The sequence below is a fragment of the Scyliorhinus torazame genome, chromosome 31 (assembly GCF_047496885.1).
Source record: "Scyliorhinus torazame isolate Kashiwa2021f chromosome 31, sScyTor2.1, whole genome shotgun sequence".
Taxonomy (NCBI): Eukaryota; Metazoa; Chordata; class Chondrichthyes; order Carcharhiniformes; family Scyliorhinidae; genus Scyliorhinus; species Scyliorhinus torazame.
Genome location: NC_092737.1, coordinates 13,628,362 through 13,650,957, shown reverse-complemented (window position 1 = coordinate 13,650,957; position 22,596 = coordinate 13,628,362). Strand labels below are relative to the sequence as shown.

Genomic DNA, 22,596 nt, shown 5'->3' with positions numbered 1-22,596 from the left:
CCACAGTATTAATGTGACTGGGTCCAGTTCAGTTTCTGATCAATAGTTTTTTTTAAAATTTAGAGTACACAATTCTTTTTTTCCAATTAAGGGGCAGTTTAGCGCAGCCAATCCACCTAGCCTGCACACCTTTGGGTTGTGGGGGCGAGACCCACGCAGACACGGGGAGATTGTGCAAACTCCACGCGGACAGTGACCCGGGTCCGGGATGGAACCCGGGACCTCAGCGCCGTGAGGCAGTAGGGCTAACCACACCCATTTTCTGGTCAATAGTAGCCCCCCAGGATGTTGATAGTGGGGGATTCAGCGATGGTGATGCCATTGAATGTCAAGGGGTGGTGGTTAGATCCTCTCTTGTAGGATTGGTCATTGCCTGGCACTTGTGTGGCGCGAATGTAACTTGCCACTTGTCAGCCCGAGCCTGGCTATTGTCCAGGTCTTGCTGCATTTGGACATGGGCTGCCTCAGTGTCTGAGGAGTCTGAGATGATGCTGAACATTGTGCAGTCATCCGCAAACATCCCCACTTCTGACCTTCTGGTGGAAGGGAAGTCATTGATGAAGCAGCTGAAGATGGTTGGGGCCTAGGACACCACCCTGAGGAACTCCCGCAGCGATCCCATTTCAGAGGGGAAGTTAAGAGTCAACCACATGGCTGTGGGCCTGGAGTCACGTGTAGGCCAGACCGGGTAAGGACGGCAGATTTCCTTCCCTCAAGGACATTTGTGAACCAGATGGGGTTTTACAATGGTTGCATGGTCATCAACTAGCATTTTAATTTTTATTCAATTCAAATTTCACCATTTGCCATGGTGGGATTCGAATCCGGGTCCCCAGAGCTACCCTGGGTTAGTAAACCAGCGACAATACCATTACACCACAAGATGGGTTATTACAACAAGCTATGATCGTTTCATGGTCACCATTGCTGAGGCTAGTTTCAATTGCAGATTTTAAGTCATCAAAAATAAATACCGTCATCTTGGGAAGGACGTGAGGGTCATGGAGTGGGAGTGGAAGGGGCAGAGGGCAGCAGGGTGGCACAGTGGGTTAGCGCTGCTGTCTCACAGCGCTAGGGTCCCAGGTTCGATTCCCGGCTTGGGTCACTATCTGTGCGGAGTCTGCACGTTCTCCCCCGTGTCTGCGTGGGTTTCCTCCGGGTGCTCCGGTTTCCTCCCATAGTCCAAAGATGTGCAGGTTAGGTGGATTGGCCGTGCTAAATTGCCCCTTAGTGTCCAAAGATGTGCAGGTTAGATGGATTGGCCGTGCTAAATTGCCCCTTAGTATCCAAAGATGTGCAGGTTAGGTGGATTGGCCGTGCTAAATTGTCCCTTAGTGTCCAAAGATGTGCAGGTTAGGTGGATTGATCATGCTAAATTGTCCCTTAGTGTCCAAAGATGTGCAGGTTAGGTGGATTGGCCACGCTAAATTGCCCCTTAGTGTCCAACGATGTGCAGGTTAGGTGGATTGGCCATGATAAATTGTCCCTTAGTGTCCAAAGATGTGCAGGTTAGGCGGATTGGCCGTGCTAAATTGTCCCTTAGTGTCCAAAGATTTGCAGGTTAGATGGATTGGCCGTGCTAAATTGTCCCTTGGTGTCCAAAGATGTGCAGGTTAGATGGATTGGCCGTGCTAAATTGTCCCTTAGTGTCCAAAGATGTGCAGGTTAGGTGGATTGGCCACGCTAAATTTCCCCTTAGTGTCCAAAGATGTGCAGGTTAGGTGGATTGGCCGTGCTATATTGCCCCTTAGTGTCCAAAGATGTGCAGGTTAGGTGGAGTTACGGGGATAGGGCAGGAGGAGTGGGCCTGGATACGGTGCTCTTTCAAGAGGGTCGGTGCAGACTCGATGGGCCAAAAGGCCTCCCTCTGCACCGTAGGGCTTATGTGGATTCTCCCATCGATTGACCTGAATGGTGCCGGGCGGTTTTAAGCTACGAGGTTAGGGTACGTTAAGTTGGGGTTCTATTCCTTGGGGAAAAGGAGGTTGAGGGCGAGATTTCAAAGAGATTCTCAAGGTGAGGGGCTTGAATTCGGTCAATAAAGAAATGCCTTTACTGTTGGTACAAGAATTAGAGGACGCGGAGTTGTGTGGGTGATATGGAAGGGGTGGATGCAGGGAGGAGCTTTTTCCTTAAGCATCGGGTGGTAATGCCGCTGCCCACCAGAGGGTTAGATCAGGGGGCGGCGAAGGAAGATGTCAACAGGAAATTGGACGGGTGCTTGAGGGGAATATTGTGAGCAGTTTTGAGCCCCGTATCTAAGGAAGGATGTGTTGACCTTGGAAAGGGTCCAGAGGAGGTTCACAAGAATGATCCCTGGAATGAAGAGCTTGTCGTATGAGGAACGGTTGAGGACTCTGGGTCTGTACTCGTTGGAGTTTAGAAGGAGGAGGGGGGATCTTATTGAAACTTACAGGATACTGCGAGGCCCGGATAGAGTGGACGTGGAGAGGATGTTTCCAGTTGCAGGAAAAACTAGAACCAGAGGACACCATCTCAGACTGAAGGGACGATCCTTTAAAACAGAGATGAGGAGGAATTTCTTCAGCCAGAGGGTGGGGAATCTGTGGAACTCTTTGCCGCAGAAGGCTGTGGAGGCCAAATCACTGGGTGTCTTTAAGACAGAGATAGATAGGTTCTTGATTAATGAGGGGATCAGGGGTTATGGGGAGAAGGCAGGAGAATGGGGATGAGAAAATATCAGCTGTGATTGAATGGCGGAGCAGACTCGATGGGCCGAATGGCCTAATTCTGCTCCTGTGTCTTATGGTCTTATGATATGGGGGGTGGAGCCTGGAGAACACGAGAGGTTGAATTGATCTACAGCGAGCTGGCATGGACTATATGGGAAGAATGGCCTCTCACCCTGTCATAACGAGGAAGGCGAGGACAAAATTGATGAGGGGCTCCAATCAGATTTACCTGTGAGGTTGACACTAGTCCTTGCACAGCTCACCGGACTGCCAGTGCCGTCTCCAAGGCAACACGTATAGTTTCCTGTTTGATTGGAACGGGGGCTCGAGATCCAGGTGGTGGTGATTCCATTGTCCTCTCCCAGCCTCACGGTGCAATTCGCGGCCTTGACCTCGTCACCCGCTCCCCCGTTGCCGAGCTGGCAGAGGTGCCTGGACGAGGGGCTGCCGCTCCCACACGTCACAGCCAACGTCTCGGAGTTGAAGCACTGTGGTTTCAGGCCCCACCACAGCCTCAGCCCTTCCCCAGCTTTCACCGTGAGCTCTGAGTTCATTGCCCAGAAAACCCCCCCATCTACAAGGAAACAAAAATCGCCGAGTCACGAGGATGCATCGGAACACACAGGACGGAATAATAATCATTTTTTTATTAGTGTCACAAGTCGGCTCACGTTAACGCGGCAATGAAGTTACTGTGAAAATCCCCTCGTCGCCACATTCCGGCGCCTGTTCGGGGACACGGAGGGAGAATTCGGAATGTCCAATTCACCCAACAAGCACGTCTTTCGGGGACTTGTGGGAGGAAACCGGAGCGCCCGGAGGAAACCCACGCAGACACGGGGGAGGACGTGCAGACTCCGCACAGACAGTGACCCAAGCCGGGAATCGAACCCAGGACCCTGGCGCTGTGAAGCAACAGTGCTAACCACTGTGCTACCGTGCTGCCCAAGGAGTAGGAGGTGGGTGTGGGCGATTCGGCCCATGGAGCCTGTTCCGCCGTTCAATACTCCCATAGCTAATCTTGGACTTTGAATCCATTTACCCACCCCCTCCCCACATCTCTTGATTTTGCGAGGGACGAACGATCGGCCTACCGCAGACTTGAATATATTCAACGATGGGGCACTCACAACCCTCTGGGGTGGTGAATTCCAAAGATTGACCCTTTGAGTGTAGACATTTCTCCTAATCTCGGTCCCAAAATGGCCGACTCCCTTACCCTGAGACTATAACCCCCATGTATTGGATCTCTCCACGCTCACCCTCCCAAACCCTTTCAGAATTTTGTCTTTCAACGAGATTGCCTCTCATTCGTCCAAACTCCCGAGACTATAAACCCAATTCACTCCGCCTCCCATCACAAGACAAGGCCTGTCACCCCAGGGCCCACCTGGGCAACGTTCGCTGTACCCCCTCCAACGCAAGTGCGTCCTTCCTTAAATATGGAGGACAAAACTGCCCTCAGTGCTGCAGGGGTAATCTCACCAAGGCCCTCCCACAGTTGCAGTAAGACCGAGTTATTCCTGGAGTCCGATCTCCTTGCAATAAAGACCAACGTGACTTTGGCCTTCCTGTTTGCTTGTTGCTCCATTGTGTGTTCCGTACCTTACAATTGCAGTATAACGCAGCAGAGAGGCAGTCATCAAGTATGTTCCAGCTCCCTAGTAGAGCAATCCCTCTCGCCCAACCTTGATCCTCCCCGACAATCATCTTCTCTTTCAAGCAGTTATCCCATTTCCTTTCGAAAGGCTCTTTTGAATCTATCTCCACCGCACTGGGTAAAAAAAAAAAAAGAAGGATTTTCTCACGTCGCCGTTCGTCTATCGGTTTCGAGCGTTGTCGGTTATTTCCCGACCCGTGGCGCACTGGGAACAAGATGTTCCTCTTTGTGTGGCCCTGTCAAAAACCCCTTCAGGAGTTCGGGCGGCCGATCCACCCACCCTGCATTGCTCGTCCAGCGACTGTACCGCTACACCACTTCATCCCCTGTAGAACATTCCGCTTTCTTCTGTCTCTCCCCGTAATCTGTCACTCCGGCACTATTCCCGTAATCGGAAGGGCTGGGTGGGTGGGTGGGGGTTGTTGAATCTGATGAGTTAGTTTCCCAAGTTTTTTGTCGGCAGTGGTCGGAGTAACTGGTGGCCGGTTTGGATCAGGGATTCGTAGCGATAATCCCACCCCTGACCTGCGATTGCACTTAGCAAGGATTCCCATAAAGTTAAAAGTGCTTTCGAAATGCCAGGTTGATTGTACTGTTGACAATCTCCAGGATATAAGACCATAATACATAGGAGCAGAATTAGGCCACTCGGCCCATCGAGTCTGCTCCGCCATTCAATCATGGCTGATATTTTTCTCATCCCCATTCTCCTGCCTTCTCCCCATAACCCCTGATCCCCTCATTAATCAACAACCTATCTATCTCTGTCTTAAAGACACTCAGTGATTTGGCCTCCACAGCCTTCTGCGGCAAAGAGTTCCACAGATTCCCCACCCTCTGGCTGAAGAAATTCCTCCTCATCTCTGTTTTAAAGGATCGTCTGAGATTGTGTCCTCGGGTTCTAGTTTCTCCTACAAGTGGAAACATCCTCTCCACGTCCACTCTATCCGGGCCTCGCAGTACCCTGTAAGTTTCAATAAGATCCCCCCTCATCCTTCTAAACTCCAACGAGTACAGACCCAGAGTCCTCAACCGTTCCTCATACGACAAGCTCTTCATTCCAGGGATCATTCTTGTGAACCTTCTCTGGACCCTTTCCAAGGCCGGCACATCCTTCCTTAGATACGGGGCCCAAAACTGCTCACAATACTCCAAGTGGGGTCTGACCAGAGTCTTATACAGCCTCAGAAGGACATCCCTGGTCTTGTACCCCTTCAAGTTTGAATGTCAGGCGTTCCCCTCCTTTCTGTTTATTTTGTATATATGAGGACAATTTAGAGACGCTATTGGTCTGCAGCAGGCTTACTTTCAGTCCTTTAAAATGTCTCCGATGTCGCAAAATGTCTGCAGCATGCAGATAGCTCAGTTGCGTCCAGCGGCTAGTTAACTCAAGCTCGGAGTCAACAACCAGGCCTAATAGCTCAAAGACAGTGAGCATAGATCGGTTTCCAGACTCACACTATCAAGCACAGATTAATCAAACCATTGAACACTACATTGCTGGGGCTACACCGTGCACTTTGTGACCTCTCCTTACCTCGATGCACTTGCAGCGATATTTCAGAGCACAGTGCACTTTTCTCGGCGGCGTCAAAACGAACGAAACAGGTGTAGGTGCCACTGTCTTCCAACCTGACGTTCTGGAGAGTGAGGGCCGCGTCTCTCTTCTTGCCCCAATCTGGTCTCATTGCAGTCCTGTTCTTGAAACCGCGATGCTGGCCATCGTTGAGCGGCTGCAAATGGACAACCAGGTCACCCCTTGGGGAGACTTTCTGCCAGGTGACGCTGGCAGGCTGGAGGGCACCGGGAAAGCCACATGGCAGATCGATGTTGCCCCCACAGGAAGCCTTCAAGGGTAAGGTGGTCTTGTTACACGTGGACTCTCCTAGGGAATCAAAAAGCAATCAGTAAATTCCCCCAGCCTCCTGTTTCCTGTTAATCTTTTGGCCAACCAGCATGCTGCTAAAATATCGGTGTGGCCAGAACGAAGCTAAATGCCATTCAACACGAAAATTCCGCAGAGCCAGGTTTCAGCGTGAAGCATCCTGCTCGACTTTCCCTATGCATTGCTGAGGGAGTGTGGCACTGTCAGAGGGTCAGTACTGAGGGAGTGCCGCACTGTCAGAGGGTCAGTACTGAGGGAGTGCGGCACTGTCAGAGGGGCAGTACTGAGGGAGTGCCGCACTGTCAGAGAGTCAGTACTGAGGGAGTGCTGCACTGTCAGAGGGTCAGTACTGAGGGAGTGCTGCACTGTCAGAGGGTCAGTACTGAGGGAGTGCCGCACTGTCAGAGGGTCAGTACTGAGGGAGTGCTGCACTGTCAGAGGGTCAGTATGAGAGAGTGCTGCACTGTCAGAGGGTCAGTACTGAGGGAGTGCCGCACTGTCAGAGGGTCAGTGCTGAGGGAGTGCCGCACTGTCAGAGGGTCAGTACTGAGGGAGTGCCGCACTGTCAGAGGGTCAGTACTCAGGGAATGCCGCACTGTCAGAGGGTCAGTACTGAGGGAGTGCTGCACTGTCAGAGGGTCAGTACTGAGGGAGCGCCGCACTGTCAGAGGGTCAGTACTGAGGGAGTGCTGCACTGTCAGAGGGTCAGTACTGAGGGAGCGCCGCACTGTCGGAGGGTCAGTACTGTGGGAGTGCCGCACTGTCAGAGAGTCAGTACTGAGGGAGTGCCGCACTGTCGGAGGGTCAGTACTGAGGGAGTGCCGCACTGTCGGAGGGTCAGTACTGAGGGAGTACCGCACTGTCAGAGGGTCAGTACTGAGGGAGTACCGCACTGTCAGAGGGTCAGTACTGAGGGAGTGCCGCACTGTCAGGGGGTCAGTACTGAGGGAGTGCTGCACTGTCGGAGGGTCAGTACTCAGGGAGTGCCGCACTATCAGAGGGTCAGTACTGAGGGAGTGTCTCACTGTCAGAGGGTCAGTACTGAGGGAGTGTCTCACTGTCAGAGGGTCAGTACTGAGGGAGTGCCGCACTGTCAGAGGGTCAGTACTGAGGGAGTGTCTCACTGTCAGAGGGTCAGTACTGAGGGAGTGCTGCACTGTCAGAGGGTCAGTACTGAGGGAGTGCCGCACTGTCAGAGGGTCAGTACTGAGGGAGTGCTGCACTGTCAGAGGGTCAGTACTGAGGGAGTGCTGCACTGTCAGAGGGTCAGTGCTGAGGGAGTGCCGCACTGTCAGAGGGTCAGTACTGAGGGAGTGCTGCACTGTCAGAGGGTCAGTACTGAGGGAGTGCTGCACTGTCAGAGGGTCAGTACTGAGGGAGTGCCGCACTGTCAGAGGGTCAGTACTGAGGGAGTGCCGCACTGTCAGAGGGTCAGCTCTGAGGGAGTGCCGCACTGTCAGAGGGTCAGTACTGAGGGAGTGCTGCACTGTCAGAGGGTCAGTACTGAGGGAGTGCTGCACTGTCAGAGGGTCAGTACTGAGGGAGTGCCGCACTGTCAGAGGGTCAGTACTGAGGGAGTGCTGCACTGTCAGAGGGTCAGTACTGAGGGAGTGCCGCACTGTCAGAGGGTCAGTACTGAGGGAGTGCTGCACTGTCAGAGGGTCAGTACTGAGAGAGTGCTGCACTGTCAGAAGGTCAGTACTGAGGGAGTGCTGCACTGTCAGAGGGTCAGTACTGAGGGAGTGCTGCACTGTCAGAGGGTCAGTACTGAGGGAGTGCTGCACTGTCAGAGGGTCAGTACTGAGGGAGTGCCACACTGTCAGAGGGTCAGTACTGAGAGAGTGCTGCACTGTCAGAGGGTCAGTACTGAGGGAGTGCTGCACTGTCAGAGGGTCAGTACTGAGAGAGTGCTGCACTGTCAGAGGGTCAGTACTGAGGGAGTGCTGCACTGTCAGAGGGTCAGTACTGAGGGAGTGCCGCACTGTCAGAGGGTCAGTACTGAGGGAGTGCCGCACTGTCAGAGGGTCAGTACTGAGGGAGTGCCGCACTGTCAGAGGATCAGTGCTGAGGGAGTGCCGCACTGTCAGAGGGTCAGTACTGAGGGAGTGCCGCACTGTCAGAGGGTCAGTACTGAGGGAGTGCCGCACTGTCAGAGGATCAGTGCTGAGGGAGTGCCGCACTGTCAGAGGGTCAGTACTGAGGGAGTGCCGCACTGTCAGAGAGTCAGTACTGAGGGAGTGCTGCACTGTCAGAGGGTCAGTACTGAGGGAGTGCTGCACTGTCAGAGGGTCAGTACTGAGGGAGTGCCGCACTGTCAGAGGGTCAGTACTGAGGGAGTGCTGCACTGTCAGAGGGTCAGTATGAGAGAGTGCTGCACTGTCAGGGGGTCAGTACTGAGGGAGTGCCGCACTGTCAGAGGGTCAGTGCTGAGGGAGTGCCGCACTGTCAGAGGGTCAGTACTGAGGGAGTGCCGCACTGTCAGAGGGTCAGTACTCAGGGAGTGCCGCACTGTCAGAGGGTCAGTACTGAGGGAGTGCTGCACTGTCAGAGGGTCAGTACTGAGGGAGCGCCGCACTGTCAGAGGGTCAGTACTGAGGGAGTGCTGCACTGTCAGAGGGTCAGTACTGAGGGAGCGCCGCACTGTCGGAGGGTCAGTACTGTGGGAGTGCCGCACTGTCAGAGAGTCAGTACTGAGGGAGTGCCGCACTGTCAGAGGGTCAGTACTGAGGGAGTGCTGCACTGTCAGAGGGTCAGTACTGAGGGAGTGCCGCACTGTCAGAGGGTCAGTACTGAGGGAGTGCTGCACTGTCAGAGGGTCAGTACTGAGGGAGTGCCGCACTGTCAGAGGGTCAGTACTGAGGGAGTGCCGCACTGTCAGAGAGTCAGTACTGAGGGGGGGCTGCACTGTCAGAGGGTCAGTACTGAGGGAGTGCCGCACTGTCAGAGAGTCAGTACTGAGGGAGTGCTGCACTGTCAGAGGGTCAGTACTGAGGGAGTGCTGCACTGTCAGAGGGTCAGTACTGAGGGAGTGCCGCACTGTCAGAGGGTCAGTACTGAGGGAGTGCTGCACTGTCAGAGGGTCAGTATGAGAGAGTGCTGCACTGTCAGAGGGTCAGTACTGAGGGAGTGCCGCACTGTCAGAGGGTCAGTGCTGAGGGAGTGCCGCACTGTCAGAGGGTCAGTACTGGGGGAGTGCCGCACTGTCAGAGGGTCAGTACTCAGGGAATGCCGCACTGTCAGAGGGTCAGTACTGAGGGAGTGCTGCACTGTCAGAGGGTCAGTACTGAGGGAGCGCCGCACTGTCAGAGGGTCAGTACTGAGGGAGTGCTGCACTGTCAGAGGGTCAGTACTGAGGGAGCGCCGCACTGTCGGAGGGTCAGTACTGTGGGAGTGCCGCACTGTCAGAGAGTCAGTACTGAGGGAGTGCCGCACTGTCGGAGGGTCAGTACTGAGGGAGTGCCGCACTGTCGGAGGGTCAGTACTGAGGGAGTACCGCACTGTCAGAGGGTCAGTACTGAGGGAGTACCGCACTGTCAGAGGGTCAGTACTGAGGGAGTGCCGCACTGTCAGGGGGTCAGTACTGAGGGAGTGCTGCACTGTCGGAGGGTCAGTACTCAGGGAGTGCCGCACTATCAGAGGGTCAGTACTGAGGGAGTGTCTCACTGTCAGAGGGTCAGTACTGAGGGAGTGTCTCACTGTCAGAGGGTCAGTACTGAGGGAGTGCCGCACTGTCAGAGGGTCAGTACTGAGGGAGTGTCTCACTGTCAGAGGGTCAGTACTGAGGGAGTGCTGCACTGTCAGAGGGTCAGTACTGAGGGAGTGCCGCACTGTCAGAGGGTCAGTACTGAGGGAGTGCTGCACTGTCAGAGGGTCAGTACTGAGGGAGTGCTGCACTGTCAGAGGGTCAGTGCTGAGGGAGTGCCGCACTGTCAGAGGGTCAGTACTGAGGGAGTGCTGCACTGTCAGAGGGTCAGTACTGAGGGAGTGCTGCACTGTCAGAGGGTCAGTACTGAGGGAGTGCCGCACTGTCAGAGGGTCAATACTGAGGGAGTGCCGCACTGTCAGAGGGTCAGCACTGAGGGAGTGCCGCACTGTCAGAGGGTCAGTACTGAGGGAGTGCTGCACTGTCAGAGGGTCAGTACTGAGGGAGTGCTGCACTGTCAGAGGGTCAGTACTGAGGGAGTGCCGCACTGTTAGAGGGTCAGTACTGAGGGAGTGCTGCACTGTCAGAGGGTCAGTACTGAGGGAGTGCCGCACTGTCAGAGGGTCAGTACTGAGGGAGTGCTGCACTGTCAGAGGGTCAGTACTGAGAGAGTGCTGCACTGTCAGAAGGTCAGTACTGAGGGAGTGCTGCACTGTCAGAGGGTCAGTACTGAGGGAGTGCTGCACTGTCAGAGGGTCAGTACTGAGGGAGTGCTGCACTGTCAGAGGGTCAGTACTGAGGGAGTGCCACACTGTCAGAGGGTCAGTACTGAGAGAGTGCTGCACTGTCAGAGGGTCAGTACTGAGGGAGTGCTGCACTGTCAGAGGGTCAGTACTGAGAGAGTGCTGCACTGTCAGAGGGTCAGTACTGAGGGAGTGCTGCACTGTCAGAGGGTCAGTACTGAGGGAGTGCTGCACTGTCAGAGGGTCAGTACTGAGAGAGTGCTGCACTGTCAGAGGGTCAGTACTGAGGGAGTGCTGCACTGTCAGAGGGTCAGTACTGAGGGAGTGCTGCACTGTCAGAGGGTCAGTACTGAGGGAGTGCCACACTGTCAGAGGGTCAGTACTGTGGGAGTGCTGCACTGTCAGCGGGTCAGTACTGAGGGAGTGCCGCACTGTCAGAGGGTCAGTACTGAGGGAGTGCTGCACTGTCAGAGGGTCAGTACTGAGGGAGTGCCGCACTGTCAGAGGGTCAGTACTGAGGGAGTGCCGCACTGTCAGAGGGTCAGTACTGAGGGAGTGCCGCACTGTCAGAGGGTCAGTACTGAGGGAGTGCCGCACTGTCAGAGGGTTCGCTGTCTTTCCGCAGAGATAACTTTATTTTTTATCTAGTCATAGTGGGCAAATCCTGCGATTGTTTGAAGGGGACGATGTGGTACGGGATTTTTTTTAAACACCACCTTTAAGAAATTCTGAATCGGAATACATCGATTGCGTCTTACCAATTGATAATAACGTCAGCATGCTGAGCAGCCATTGGAGAGAGTGAGAGTGCTGACCAGCCCTGTTGTACATGGAGAATAACCCTGTGTACCTGAAATGAGACAGAATATGGCATTGTGTACTAACTGTGCGCCAAGCTAGCACACTAATCGACTTCTGTATCCGAGTTCTGTTCCTCCCGCCCAGACTCATTATTGTCCCCCAACCTTCCCAGCCTGCGATCAACACCAGAGGTTCAATAGACCCTCCCTCCCCAGCAGCACAGTGAGTGGACCTACCCCACACGGGACCGCAGCGGGTTCAAGATGGCGGTTCACCCTCCACCTTCTCACGGGGCAATTAGGGACGGGCAATAGATACTCGGCCCAGCCAACGACGCGCACTTCCCGTGACACAATATTTTTTTCCAAAAAACATCGCGTGAGGTTAAGTGCAAACGAAGACTTTCATTTGAGTGGAACCTGTCACAACCGCCAGCGATCTCAAAGCGCTTTCCAGCCGATGATGTAGCGTTTGAAGTGCAATGCAGGGGCCAACGTGTACACAGGAAGATCCCAGAAACAGCAATGTCATCTTGGCCCGGTGACATTTTTTTTTTTGGGTATATTGGTTGAGGGATACTTGACGATCCACAGACCCCACCTCTAGGCCTGAGGCGGTACCATCAACGCTGTCTGAGACGGATTCTCCGCAGCAGCTGGGATCACAGGGGTGCGAACATCCGCTTCCTTGAAGGAGCCAAGAGGACAGCATCGAGGCCACAATCATCCGAGGCCAAATCCACTGGAACGGCCGAGTGCTTAGCATGTCCCGACTGCCAAAGCAAATCTCCTTCGCCCAGCTCGACAAAGGCTCCCGTAAGGTACAGGAGCAGAATTAGGCCACTCGGCCCATTGAGTCTGCTCCGCCATTCAATCATGACTGATATTTGTCTCATCCCCATTCTCCTGCCTTCTCCCCATAACCCCTGATCCCCTTATTAATCAAGAACCTATCTATCTCTGTCTTAAATATACTCAGTGATTTGGCCTCCACAGCCTTCTGCGGCAAAGAGTTCCACAGATTCCCCACCCTCTGGCTGAAGAAATTCCTCCTCATCGCTGTTTTAAAGGATCGTCCCGTCAGTCTGAGATGGTGTCCTCTGCTTCTAGTTTTTCCTACAAGTGGAAACACCCTCTCCACGTCCACTCTATCCAGGCCTCGCAGTATCCTGTAAGTTTCAATAAGATCCCCCTCCTCCTTCTAAACTCCCAACGAGTACAGACCCAGGGTCCTCAACCGTTCCTCTTACGACAAGTTCTTCATTCCAGGGATCATTCTTGTGAACCTCCTCTGGACCCTTTCCAAGGCCAGCACATCCTTCCTTAGATACGGGGCCCAAAACTGCTCACAATATTCCAAATGGGGTCTGACCAGAGCCTTGTACAGCCTCAGAGGTACACCCCTGCTCTTGCATTCTCCCGAACAAGGGGAGGACGAAGGAATCGCTTCGAAGATACACTGAAGGCCTCCCTCAGGAAATGCAACATCCATGTCAAGTCTGGGAGATTCTTGCTCAGAAGACGCCTGCTTGGAGGGACTTCCTGATGGGAGGGACACATTTCATCGAGGACACCCCACTGCGAGAGGAGGCCCGGAAAAGTGGCCTGAGAAAGGAATACCGGCGATCCAGAATCCAAGGACCCCCATCCCACCTCCTGGAAATACCCGCCATGCGTGGGTTTCGACGATGTGGCTCCAGTATTGGGCTCATCAGTCACGGGGTGGCCAACAGAAACCCTGACCAGTAACACAGTGTCTTGTGTGGACAATCATACTCGTCAGCAAGTGATCGCCGGAGAAGAAGACATGAGGCGGGATTCTCCGGCCTCCCGCCGAGTCGGAGAATCGCCGGGGGGGCGGCGTGAATCCCGCCCCCGCTGGCTGCCGAATTCTCCGGCGCCGGGGATTTGGCGGGGGGGAGGGGATCGCGCCGCGCCGGTCGGCGGGGCCGCTGTCCCCCCCCCGGCGATTCTCCGGCCCGCGATGGGCCGAGTGGCCGCCCGTTTTAGGCCGGTCCCACCGGCGTAAATGACAACAGGTCCTTACCGGCGGGACCTGGCTGCTCGGGCGGCCTCCGGGGTCCTCGGGGGGGTGGGGGCGCGCGGGGGGATCAGGCCCCGGGCCCCCCCCCCCCCTTCGGCGCCGGTTGCCGTGGCGCCAAGCCCCTTCCCCGCCAGCCGGCGCGGCGCAAACCACTCCGGGGCCGGCCTGGCCCCTGGAGGATTCCGCACCTTGGGGCGGCCCGACCCTGGAGTGGGCCGCCCCGCCGATTCCCGAAGAACCCCGCCCCCGATTTCCCATCACACCCTGCTCTCTTCCGCCATGGTGACCTCAGGATCTTCGACGTCCACCTGTGAGGAGGGCTGACCGGGCCTCAGGATAAGCAGTGTCCCACCTGAGAGACAGCACCTCTGACAATGCAGCACCCCTTCAGCAGGTCGTAGGGATGGCAGCCGGAATGTTGACCTTCATTTCAAGGAAAATGGAGGATAAAAATAGGGAAGCCTTACGAAAACTGTACAAGGCACCAGTTAGGCCACACCTGGAATTCTGTGGACAGTTTTGGTCCCCTTATCGAAGGAAGGATACACCGGCATTGGACAAGGTTCACTCGGTTGATCCCGGGTAGGGAGGGATTTCCTTACGAGGAGAGGTTGAGTAGGTCGGGCCTGTCCTCATTGGGTGTTTAGAAGAATGAGAGGCGACCTTATTGAGACAAATCAACCCTCTGACGCCCCCGCCTCATACCCGCAACCCCACCTACCCTGCACATCTTTGGACTGGGGGAGGAAACCGGAGCACCCGGAGGAAACCCACGCACACACACGGGGGAGGACGTGCAGACTCCGCGCAGACAGTGACCCGAGGCCGGAATCAACCTGGGTCCATGGCGCCGTGAGGCAGCAGTGCTAACCCACTGTTCCACTGTGCCTCCCGTACAGTACTACACTGGAGTCTTGGCCAGACAGTCGTGAGAAAGTAGACGTATCCAGCACAGGGCACAATAGAGGCGCATTTTAAAGGAGGGTAGATTATTCAGCTTGAGGGAGGAAAGGGTAAGGCAGCAATTTTCAAACATCTTTATCCTGGGACCGCTCAAGTGAGGAAATAGATCCCCCCCCGCCCCCCCCCACGGACCACCTCACATGTCTTAATTTACCAATACTGAACTCTTTTCAGAATCAATGGGCAGAAAGGGAGCTGCCTTAATAGAGCAATGATGTGGCGATGCCGGCGTTGGACTGGGGTGAGCACAGTAAGAGATCTTACAACACCAGGTTAAAGTCCAACAGGTTTGTTTCGATGTCACTAGCTTTCGGAGCGCTGCTCCTTCCTCAGGTGAATGAAGAGGTCTGTTCCAGAAACATATATATAGACAAATTCAAAGATGCCAAACAATGCTTGGAATGCGAGCATTAGCAGGTGATTAAATCTTTACAGATCCAGAGATGGGGTAACCCCAGGTTAAAGAGGTGTGAATTACATCAAGCCAGGACAGTTGGTAGGATTTTGCAGGCCAGATGGTGGGGGATGAATGTAATGTGACATGAATCCCAGGTCCCGGTTGAGGCCGCACTCATGTGTGCGGAACTTGGCTATAGGTTTCTGCTCGGCGATTCTGCGTTGTCTCGCGTCCTGAAGGCCGCCTTGGAGAACGCTTACCCGGAGATTAGAGGCTGAATGCCCTTGATTGCTGAAGTCATCCCCACACCCCCACTACTTGCCTTCAAACAACCGCGCAACCTCAAACAAACCATTGTTTGCAGCAAACTACCCAGTCTTCAGAACAGTGACCACGACACCACACAACCCTGTCATGGCAATCTCTGCAAGACGTGCCAGATCATTGACATGGGCACCACCATTACATGTGAGAACACCACCCACCAGGTACGTGGTACATACTCGTGCAACTCCGCCAACGTTGTCTACCTCATACGCTGCAGGAAAGGATGTTCCGAAGCGTGGTACATTGGCGAGACCATGCAGACGCTGCGACAACGAATGAACGGACATCGCGCAACAATCACCAGGCAGGAAGAATGTTCCCTTCCAGTCGGGGAACACTTCAGCAGTCAAGGGCATTCAGCCTCTGATCTCCTGGTAAGCGTTCTCCAAGGCGGCCTTCAGGACCCGCGACAACGCAGAATCGCCGAGCAGAAACTTATAGCCAAGTTCCGCACACATGAGTGCAGCCTCAACCGGGACCTGGGATTCATGTCGCATTACATTCATCCCCCACCATCTGGCCTGCGAAATCCTACCAACTGTCCTGGCTTGGTACAATTCACACCTCTTTAACCTGGGGTTACCCCATCTCAGGATCTGTAAAGATTTAATCACCTGCTAATGGTTGCATTCCAAGCATTGTCTGGCATCTTTGAATTTGTCTATATATGTGTTTCTGGAACAGACCTCTTCATTCACCTGAGGAAGGAGCAGCGCTCCGAAAGCTAGTGACATCGAAACAAACCTGTTGGACGTTAATAGAGCAAAGTCAAGGTGCAAAAGGGAAGAAGTAGCAACAGGGGCAAGTGGAAAGGTCCTGGTGCAATCGGGCAGAGTCACCATGGTTTTGTGAAAGGGAGATTGCGGCTGGCTAATTTATCAGGGTTCTTCGAGGATGTGGCAAGCAGGGGAAGAGGGGAACCTGTAGACGTGGCTGCGTTTGGATTTCCTAAAGGCGCCTTGACAAGGCGCCAGGTGAAAGTTACCACCCGCGGTGAAACCTCATCTTGGGCTGGGAGGGCGGGAGTGACAATTCCAATGAGGAACGGTACCGGATGAGGAGGTGGCAGAGGTGGACATTGCCATGGGCAACACCATCCGGTCCGGCCAGCATGACCTCCTCAGGGCGGCCAGGGTGAGTAGACAGCACTGTGCCCCTGGCAACCCCCCCCCCCCCCCCCCCCCCCCCCCCCCACCCCCATCCCGATTCGGGAGGGCCGAACCCAGCCCCACATGCCGGTAGCGGGGCGTTGAGCTGTCCAACACTGTCACTTTATGTGTCCTTTCCCCCCCCCACTCCCCCTCCAACCTCCAGGGGAAGGCCGGTCAAAACGGCCGGGGGCAGGGGAAGATTGGAGGGGGACCGCAGGACCTGCGGCTCTTCTCCGCGGCAGAGCAGAGGGACCTGGTCGGCAGGCCCGGGGTAAGGGCAGTCACTGAGGAGGAGGTCGGCGACAGGCGTGGATGTGAGACCCCTTGAGTGGGGGGGGGGGAGAGAGTGTGTGAGGGATGGGGGGGAGAGAGAGAATGTGCGGTGTGGGGGAAGAGAGAGTGTGTGAGGGGTGGGGGGAGAGAGAGTGTGTGAGGGGTGGGAGAGAGAGAGTGTGTGAGGGGTGGGAGAGAGTGAGTGTGTGAGGGGTGGGAGAGAGTGAGTGTGTGAGGGGTGGGGGGAGAGAGTGTGTGTGAGGTGTGAGGGGAGAGAGAGTGTGTGAGGGGTGGGGGGAGAGAGAGTGTGTGAGGGGTGGGAGAGAGTGAGTGTGTGAGGGGTGGGGGGAGAGACTGTGTGTGAGGTGTGAGGGGAGAGAGAGTGTGTGAGGGTGAGGGGGAGAGAGAGTGTGTGAGGGGTGGGAGAAAGTGAATGTGTGAGGGGTGGGGGTAGAGAGAGTGTGTGAGGTGTGGGGGAGAGAGAGTGTGTGAGGGTGGGGGGGAGAGAGTGTCTGAGGGGTGGGAGAGAGTGAGTGTGTGAGGGGTGGGAGAGAGTGAGTGTGTGAGGTGTGGGGGAGAGAGAGGGTGTGTGGGGTGGGGGGGGAGAGAGTGTGTGAGGGGTGGGGGGAGAGAGAGAGAGTGTGTGAGGTGTGGGGGGAGAGAGAGTGTGTGAGGGGTGGGGGGAGAGAGAGTGTGTGAGGGGTCGGGGGGGAGAGAGAGAGTGTGAGGGGTGGGAGAGAGAGAGTGTGTGAGGGGTGGGGGGGGGGGAGAGAGAGTGTGTGAGGGATGGGAGAGAGAGTGTGTGTGAGGGTGGGGGGGGGAGAGAGACTGTGTGAGGGGTGGAAGAGAGAGAGTGTGTGAGGGGTGGGGGGGAGAGAGAGTGTGTGAGGGGTGGGAGCGAGAGAGTGTGTGAGGGGTGGGGAGGAGAGAGTGTGTGTGAGGGGTGGGAGAGAGAGAGTGTGTGAGGGGTGGGGGCGAGAGAGAGTGTGTGAGGGGTGGGAGAGAGAGTGTGTGAGGGTTGGGGGGGGAGTGAGAGTGTGTGTGGGTTGGGGTGGGAGAGAGTGTGTGAGGGGTGGGGGGAGAGAGAGTTGAGTGAGGGGTGGGTGAGAGAGTGAGAGAGTGTGTGTGAGGTGTGGGGGGAGAGAGAGTGTGTGAGGGGTGGGGGGGAGAGAGAGTGTGTGAGGGGTGGGAGAGAGAGTGTGTGTGAGGGTGGGGGGAGAGAGAGTGTGTGAGGGGTGGGAGAGAGAGAGTGTGTGAGGGGTGGGGAGGGAGAGAGTGTGTGAGGGATGGGAGAGAGAGAAAGTGTGTGAGGGGTGGGGGGGGAGAGAGAGTGTGTAAGGGGTGGGAGAGAGAGTGTGTGTGAGGGGTGGGGGGGAGAGAGTGTGTGTGAGGGGTGGGAGAGTGAGAGTGTGTGAGGGTTGGGGGGAGTGAGAGTGTGTGAGGGTTGGGGGGAGAGTGAGTGTGTGAGGGGTGGGGGGAGAGAGAGAGAGTGTGTGAGCTGTGGGGGGAGAGAGAGTGTGTGAGGGTGGGGGGGGAGAGTGTGTGTGAAGGGTGGAAGGAGAGTGGTGTGTGAGGGGTGGGGGAGTGAGTGTGTGTGAGGGTTGGGGGGAGAGTGAGTGTGTGAGGGTGGGGGGGGGGAGTGTGTGAGGGTTGGGGGGGAGAGGAGGTGTGTGAGGGGTGGGGGGTGAGAGGGTGTGTAAGGGGGTGGGGGGAGAGGGTGTGTGTGATGTGTGGGGGAGAGAGAGAGTTTGATGGTTGGGGGAGAGAGAGTGTGTGGGGTGGGAGAGAGAGAGTGTGGTGGGGGTGGGGAGAGAGTGTGTGTGGGGGGGTGGAGAGAGTGAGTGTGGTGAGGGGTGGGGAGGAGAGTGTGTGGGGGGTGGAGAGAGAGAGTGTGTGAGGGGTGGGGGGAGGAGTGTGAGTGGGTGAGAGTGAGGATGTGGTGAGGGGTGGGGGAGGAGTGTGTGAGGGGGTGAGAGAGGAGTGTGTGTGGGGGTGGGGGGGAGAGGTGTGTGAGCGAGTGGAGTGAGGAGTGTGGTGAGTGGTGGGGGGGGGAGAGTGTGTGAGGGGTGGGGTGAGAGAGAGAGTGTGTGGTGAGGGGTGGGGAGAGGAGTGTGATGGGGTGGGGTGAGGGTGTGGTGGGGGGTGGGGAGAGAGAGTGTGTGAGTGGGGTGAGAGAGGAGTGTGGTGAGGGGTGGGGAGAGGAGTGTGTGAGGGGGTGAGAGAGAGAGTGTGTGGTGAGGGGTGGGGAGAGAGAGTGTGTGAGGGGGTGGGGGAGAGTGTGTGGTGAGGGGTGGGGGGGGTGTGTGTGGGGGGTGGGGAGAGTGTGTGGTGGGGGTGGGAGGGAGTTTGTGTGGGGGTGTGTGGGGTGGGTGTGTGGGGGGTGGGGGGGGGAGTGTGGTGGGGTGGGTGGGGTGTGGTGGGGGTGGGGGGTGAGTGTGTGGGGGGTGAGGGAGGTGTGTGGTGGGGGTGGGGGGGAGTGTGTGGGGGGGTGGGGAGAGAGTGTGGTGAGGGGTGGGGGAGGGTGTGTGTGGGGGTGAGGAGGGTGTGTGGTGAGGGGTGGGAAGAGGAGTGTGTGTGGGGGGTGAGAGAGAGTGTGTGTGTGGGGTGGGGGGAGAGTGTGAGTGGTGGGGGTGGGGTGTGGTGGGGGGGTGGGGAGAGAGTGTGTGTGAGGGGGTGAGAGGAGAGTGTGTGTGAGGGGTGGGGGGGAGAGAGAGTGTGAGGGGTGAGAGAGAGAGAGTGTGGTGAGTGGTGGGGGGGAGAGAGTGTGAGGGGGTGAGAGAGAGAGAGTGTGGTGAGGGGTGGGGGAGAGAGTGTGATGGGGTGAGAGGAGGGTGTGGTGAGGGGTGGGGAGAGAGAGTGTGTGAGGGGGTGTGAGAGAGAGAGTGTGGTGAGGGGTGGGGAGAGAGAGTGTGTGAGGGGTGAGAGAGAGAGTGTGTGTGAGGGGTGGGGGGAGAGAGTGTGAGTGGGTGAGAGAGAGAGAGTGTGGTGAGTGGTGGGGGAGAGAGAGTGTGAGGGGTGGGGGGGGGAGATAGAGTGTGGTGAGCAGTGGTGGGGGAGAGAGAGAGTGTGGTGACGGTCGGAGGGAGAGAGAGAGTGTGAGGGGTGGGAGAGAGAGAGTGTGTGAGGGGTGGGGGGGGGAGAGAGAGTGTGTGAGGGGTGGGAGAGAGAGTGTGTGTGAGGGTGGGGGGGGAGAGAGAGGGTGTGAGGGGTGGGAGAGAGAGAGTGTGTGTGGGATGGGGGGGAGAGTGAGTGTGTGAGGGGTGGGAGAGAGAGAGTGTGTGAGGGGTGGGGAGGAGAGAGTGTGTGTGAGGGGTGGGAGAGAGAGTGTGTGTGAGGGTGGGGGGGAGAGAGAGTGTGTGAGGGGTGGGAGGGAGAGAGTGTGTGAGGGGTGGGAGAGAGAGAGTGTGTGAGGGTGGGGGCGAGAGAGAGTGTTTGAGGGGTGGGAGAGAGAGAGTGTGTGAGGGTTGGGGGGAGTGAGAGTGTGTGAGGGTTGGGGTGGGAGAGAGTGTGTGAGGGGTGGGGGGGAGAGAGAGAGTGAGTGAGGGGTGGAGAGAGAGAGAGAGAGTGTGTGAGGTGTGGGGGGAGAGAGAGTGTGTGAGGGGTGGGGGGGAGAGAGAGTGTGTGAGGGGTGGGAGAGAGAGTGTGTGAGGGATGGGGGGAGAGAGAGTGTGTGAGGGTGGGGGGGGAGAAAGAGTGTGTGAGGGTGGGGGGGGAGAGAGAGTGTGTGAGGGGTGGGGGGAGAGAGTGTGTGAGGGGTGGGGGGGGAGAGAGAGTGTGTGAGGTGTGGGGGTAAAGAGAGTGTGTGGGGGGTGGGGGGGAGAGAGATTGTGTGAGGGGTCGGGGGGGAGAGAGAGAGTGTGAGGGGGTGGGGGGGAGAGAGAGTGTGTGAGGTGTGGGGGGAGAGAGAGTGTGTGAGGGTTGGGGGGGGAGAGAGAGTGTGATGAGGGGTGGGGGAGAGAGAGTGTGATGAGGGGTGGTGGGAGAGCAAGAAAGTGAGGGGGAGAGAGAGGAGTGTGTGAAGGGTGGGGGGAGAGAGAGTGTTGTGAGGGGTGGGGGGAGAGAGGGAGTGTGGTGAGGGGCGGGGGGGAGAGAGAGTGTTGTGAGGGGTGGGGGATAGAGAGAATGTGAGGGGGAGGGAGAGAGTGTGGTGAGGGGCGGGGGGAGAGAGAGAGTGTTGTGAGGGCTGGGGGGATGGAGAGAATGTGAGGGGTAGAGAGGGAGTGTGGTGAGGGGTGGGGGAGAGAGAGAATGTGAGGGGGAGAGAGGGAGTGTGGTGAGGGGTGGGGGAGAGAGAGAATGTGAGGGGGAGAGAGGGAGTGTGGTGAGGGGTGGGGGAGAGAGAGAATGTGAGGGGGAGAGAGGGAGTGTGGTGAGGGGTGGGGGAGAGAGAGAATGTGTGGGGGAGAGAGGGAGTGTGGTGAGGGGTGGGGGAGAGAGAGAGAATGTGAGGGGGAGAGAGCGAGTGTGGTGAGGGGTGGGGGAGAGAGAGAATGTGAGGGGGAGAGAGGGAGTGTGGTGAGGGCTGGGGGGGAGAGAGAGAGTGTTGTGAGGGTTGGGGGAGAGAGAGAATGTGAGGGGGAGAGAGGGAGTGTGGTGAGGGGTGGGGGAGAGAGAGAATGTGAGGGGGGAGAGAGCGAGTGTGGTGAGGGGTGGGGGAGAGAGAGAATGTGAGGGGGAGAGAGGGAGTGTGGTGAAGGGTGGGGGAGAGAGAGAATGTGAGGGGGAGAGAGCGAGTGTGGTGAGGGGTGGGGGAGAGAGAGAATGTGAGGGGGAGAGAGGGAGTGTCTGAGGGGTGGGGGCAGACAATGACTGGGTGCAAAGGGTGACGGGGGGGGGGTCATTGCCCTGTCCCCTCCCCCCTCCCCGTCCACCTGGGGGGGGACTACTGTGGCCCCCAGCCCCTCGGCCGGGTCGTCGTGCCTGCTCTCCGCTTGCGGAGGTTGGCGGGCAATCGCACTGCGCGCGGAAATGTTCACGCCCGCCTCGGGGGAGGGCCCCGGGAACACCGCGAATCCCGTTTCAGGCCTCTCCCGCAATTTCCCCGGCACAGCGGGATTTCGGCAGGTGCCAAGCGGGCTGGAAAATCGCCCCCTCCCCGCACCCCCCCCCCCCCCTACCCCATCCCCCTCCTCTTTACGTACTGGGACAACCGCTTGAGAGCACGCGGAGGCCTTTGTGGTTTCAGTAATGCAAATGGCTCGCATTTGAAAACGGAAAATACAAATCGCAGGCCTAGGAGACATTTAGAAGAACCGAATTTAACCACAGGTTGCGGAATCCCCTTCGTCAGACTTAGAAGCAGCAAAATCTTCTCAAGAATGTCCCCCCCCCCCGCCCCCCCCCGTCCCCCCCCCCTTCCCTCCCACTCCACCACACGCGCCAGAGACAGGACATGATTCAACCCCCTCCCCCCCCGCAGGGCTGGAAGGTTTAATCTCATGTTTCCCCCCACCCCCGTTCCCTCTCACATTTGCCTGAATGAATGAATGAATGAAGAGGCCATTCGCTCGCTGGCCAACGAGTTTATTAGCACTGACAGAGTCCCAGGAGAGATGCCTTTACTCAGTGAGATTTCTGCAGGCAGTCCAAACTGATCAAAAACGGGGTGAAGTCGATGAATTGCACAGATTAATGGTCAGGTCGGCAGGAGCACACAGCAGCACTTACCACAGGGAGCTTACCCCAGAGTGAAAGAAAGAGGTGATGTGGTGGCTGAATTTATACCAGCGTTTCGATGACGCTGATATTAGTCACACACTAAGCAATCCCTCATTCTCATACTAACTCACACCTATTCACACACACTCACGCTTATTCACACACGCTCACTCACACATCTATTCACACACACTCGAATTCACACACATTCACACATCTATTCACATACACTCACACTTATTCACACACACACTTATTCACACACACGCTCACGCAACTATTCACCCACGCTCACACCAATTCACACACACTCACACTTACACACACCCAAATACTCACTCGCACACACAGGTATTTAG

At 56.6% G+C, this 22,596-nt stretch overlaps 1 protein-coding gene across 1 annotated transcript in view; it reads right to left on the bottom strand.

The window, feature by feature from the left end:
- LOC140404811 (uncharacterized) overlaps positions 1–22,279 on the bottom strand; it is a 23,150-nt gene extending 871 nt beyond the window's left edge. Inside the window, exons 1-4 of the mRNA XM_072493548.1 lie at positions 22,247–22,279; positions 11,383–11,474; positions 5,891–6,238; positions 2,923–3,267 (exon numbers count right to left, since the gene is read on the bottom strand). Of these exons, the coding sequence (XP_072349649.1) occupies positions 2,923–3,267; positions 5,891–6,238; positions 11,383–11,455 (766 nt within the window). The 5' untranslated portion in view covers positions 11,456–11,474; positions 22,247–22,279. The remainder of the gene's footprint in view (positions 1–2,922; positions 3,268–5,890; positions 6,239–11,382; positions 11,475–22,246) is intronic.
- Positions 22,280–22,596: the final 317 nt, after the last annotated feature.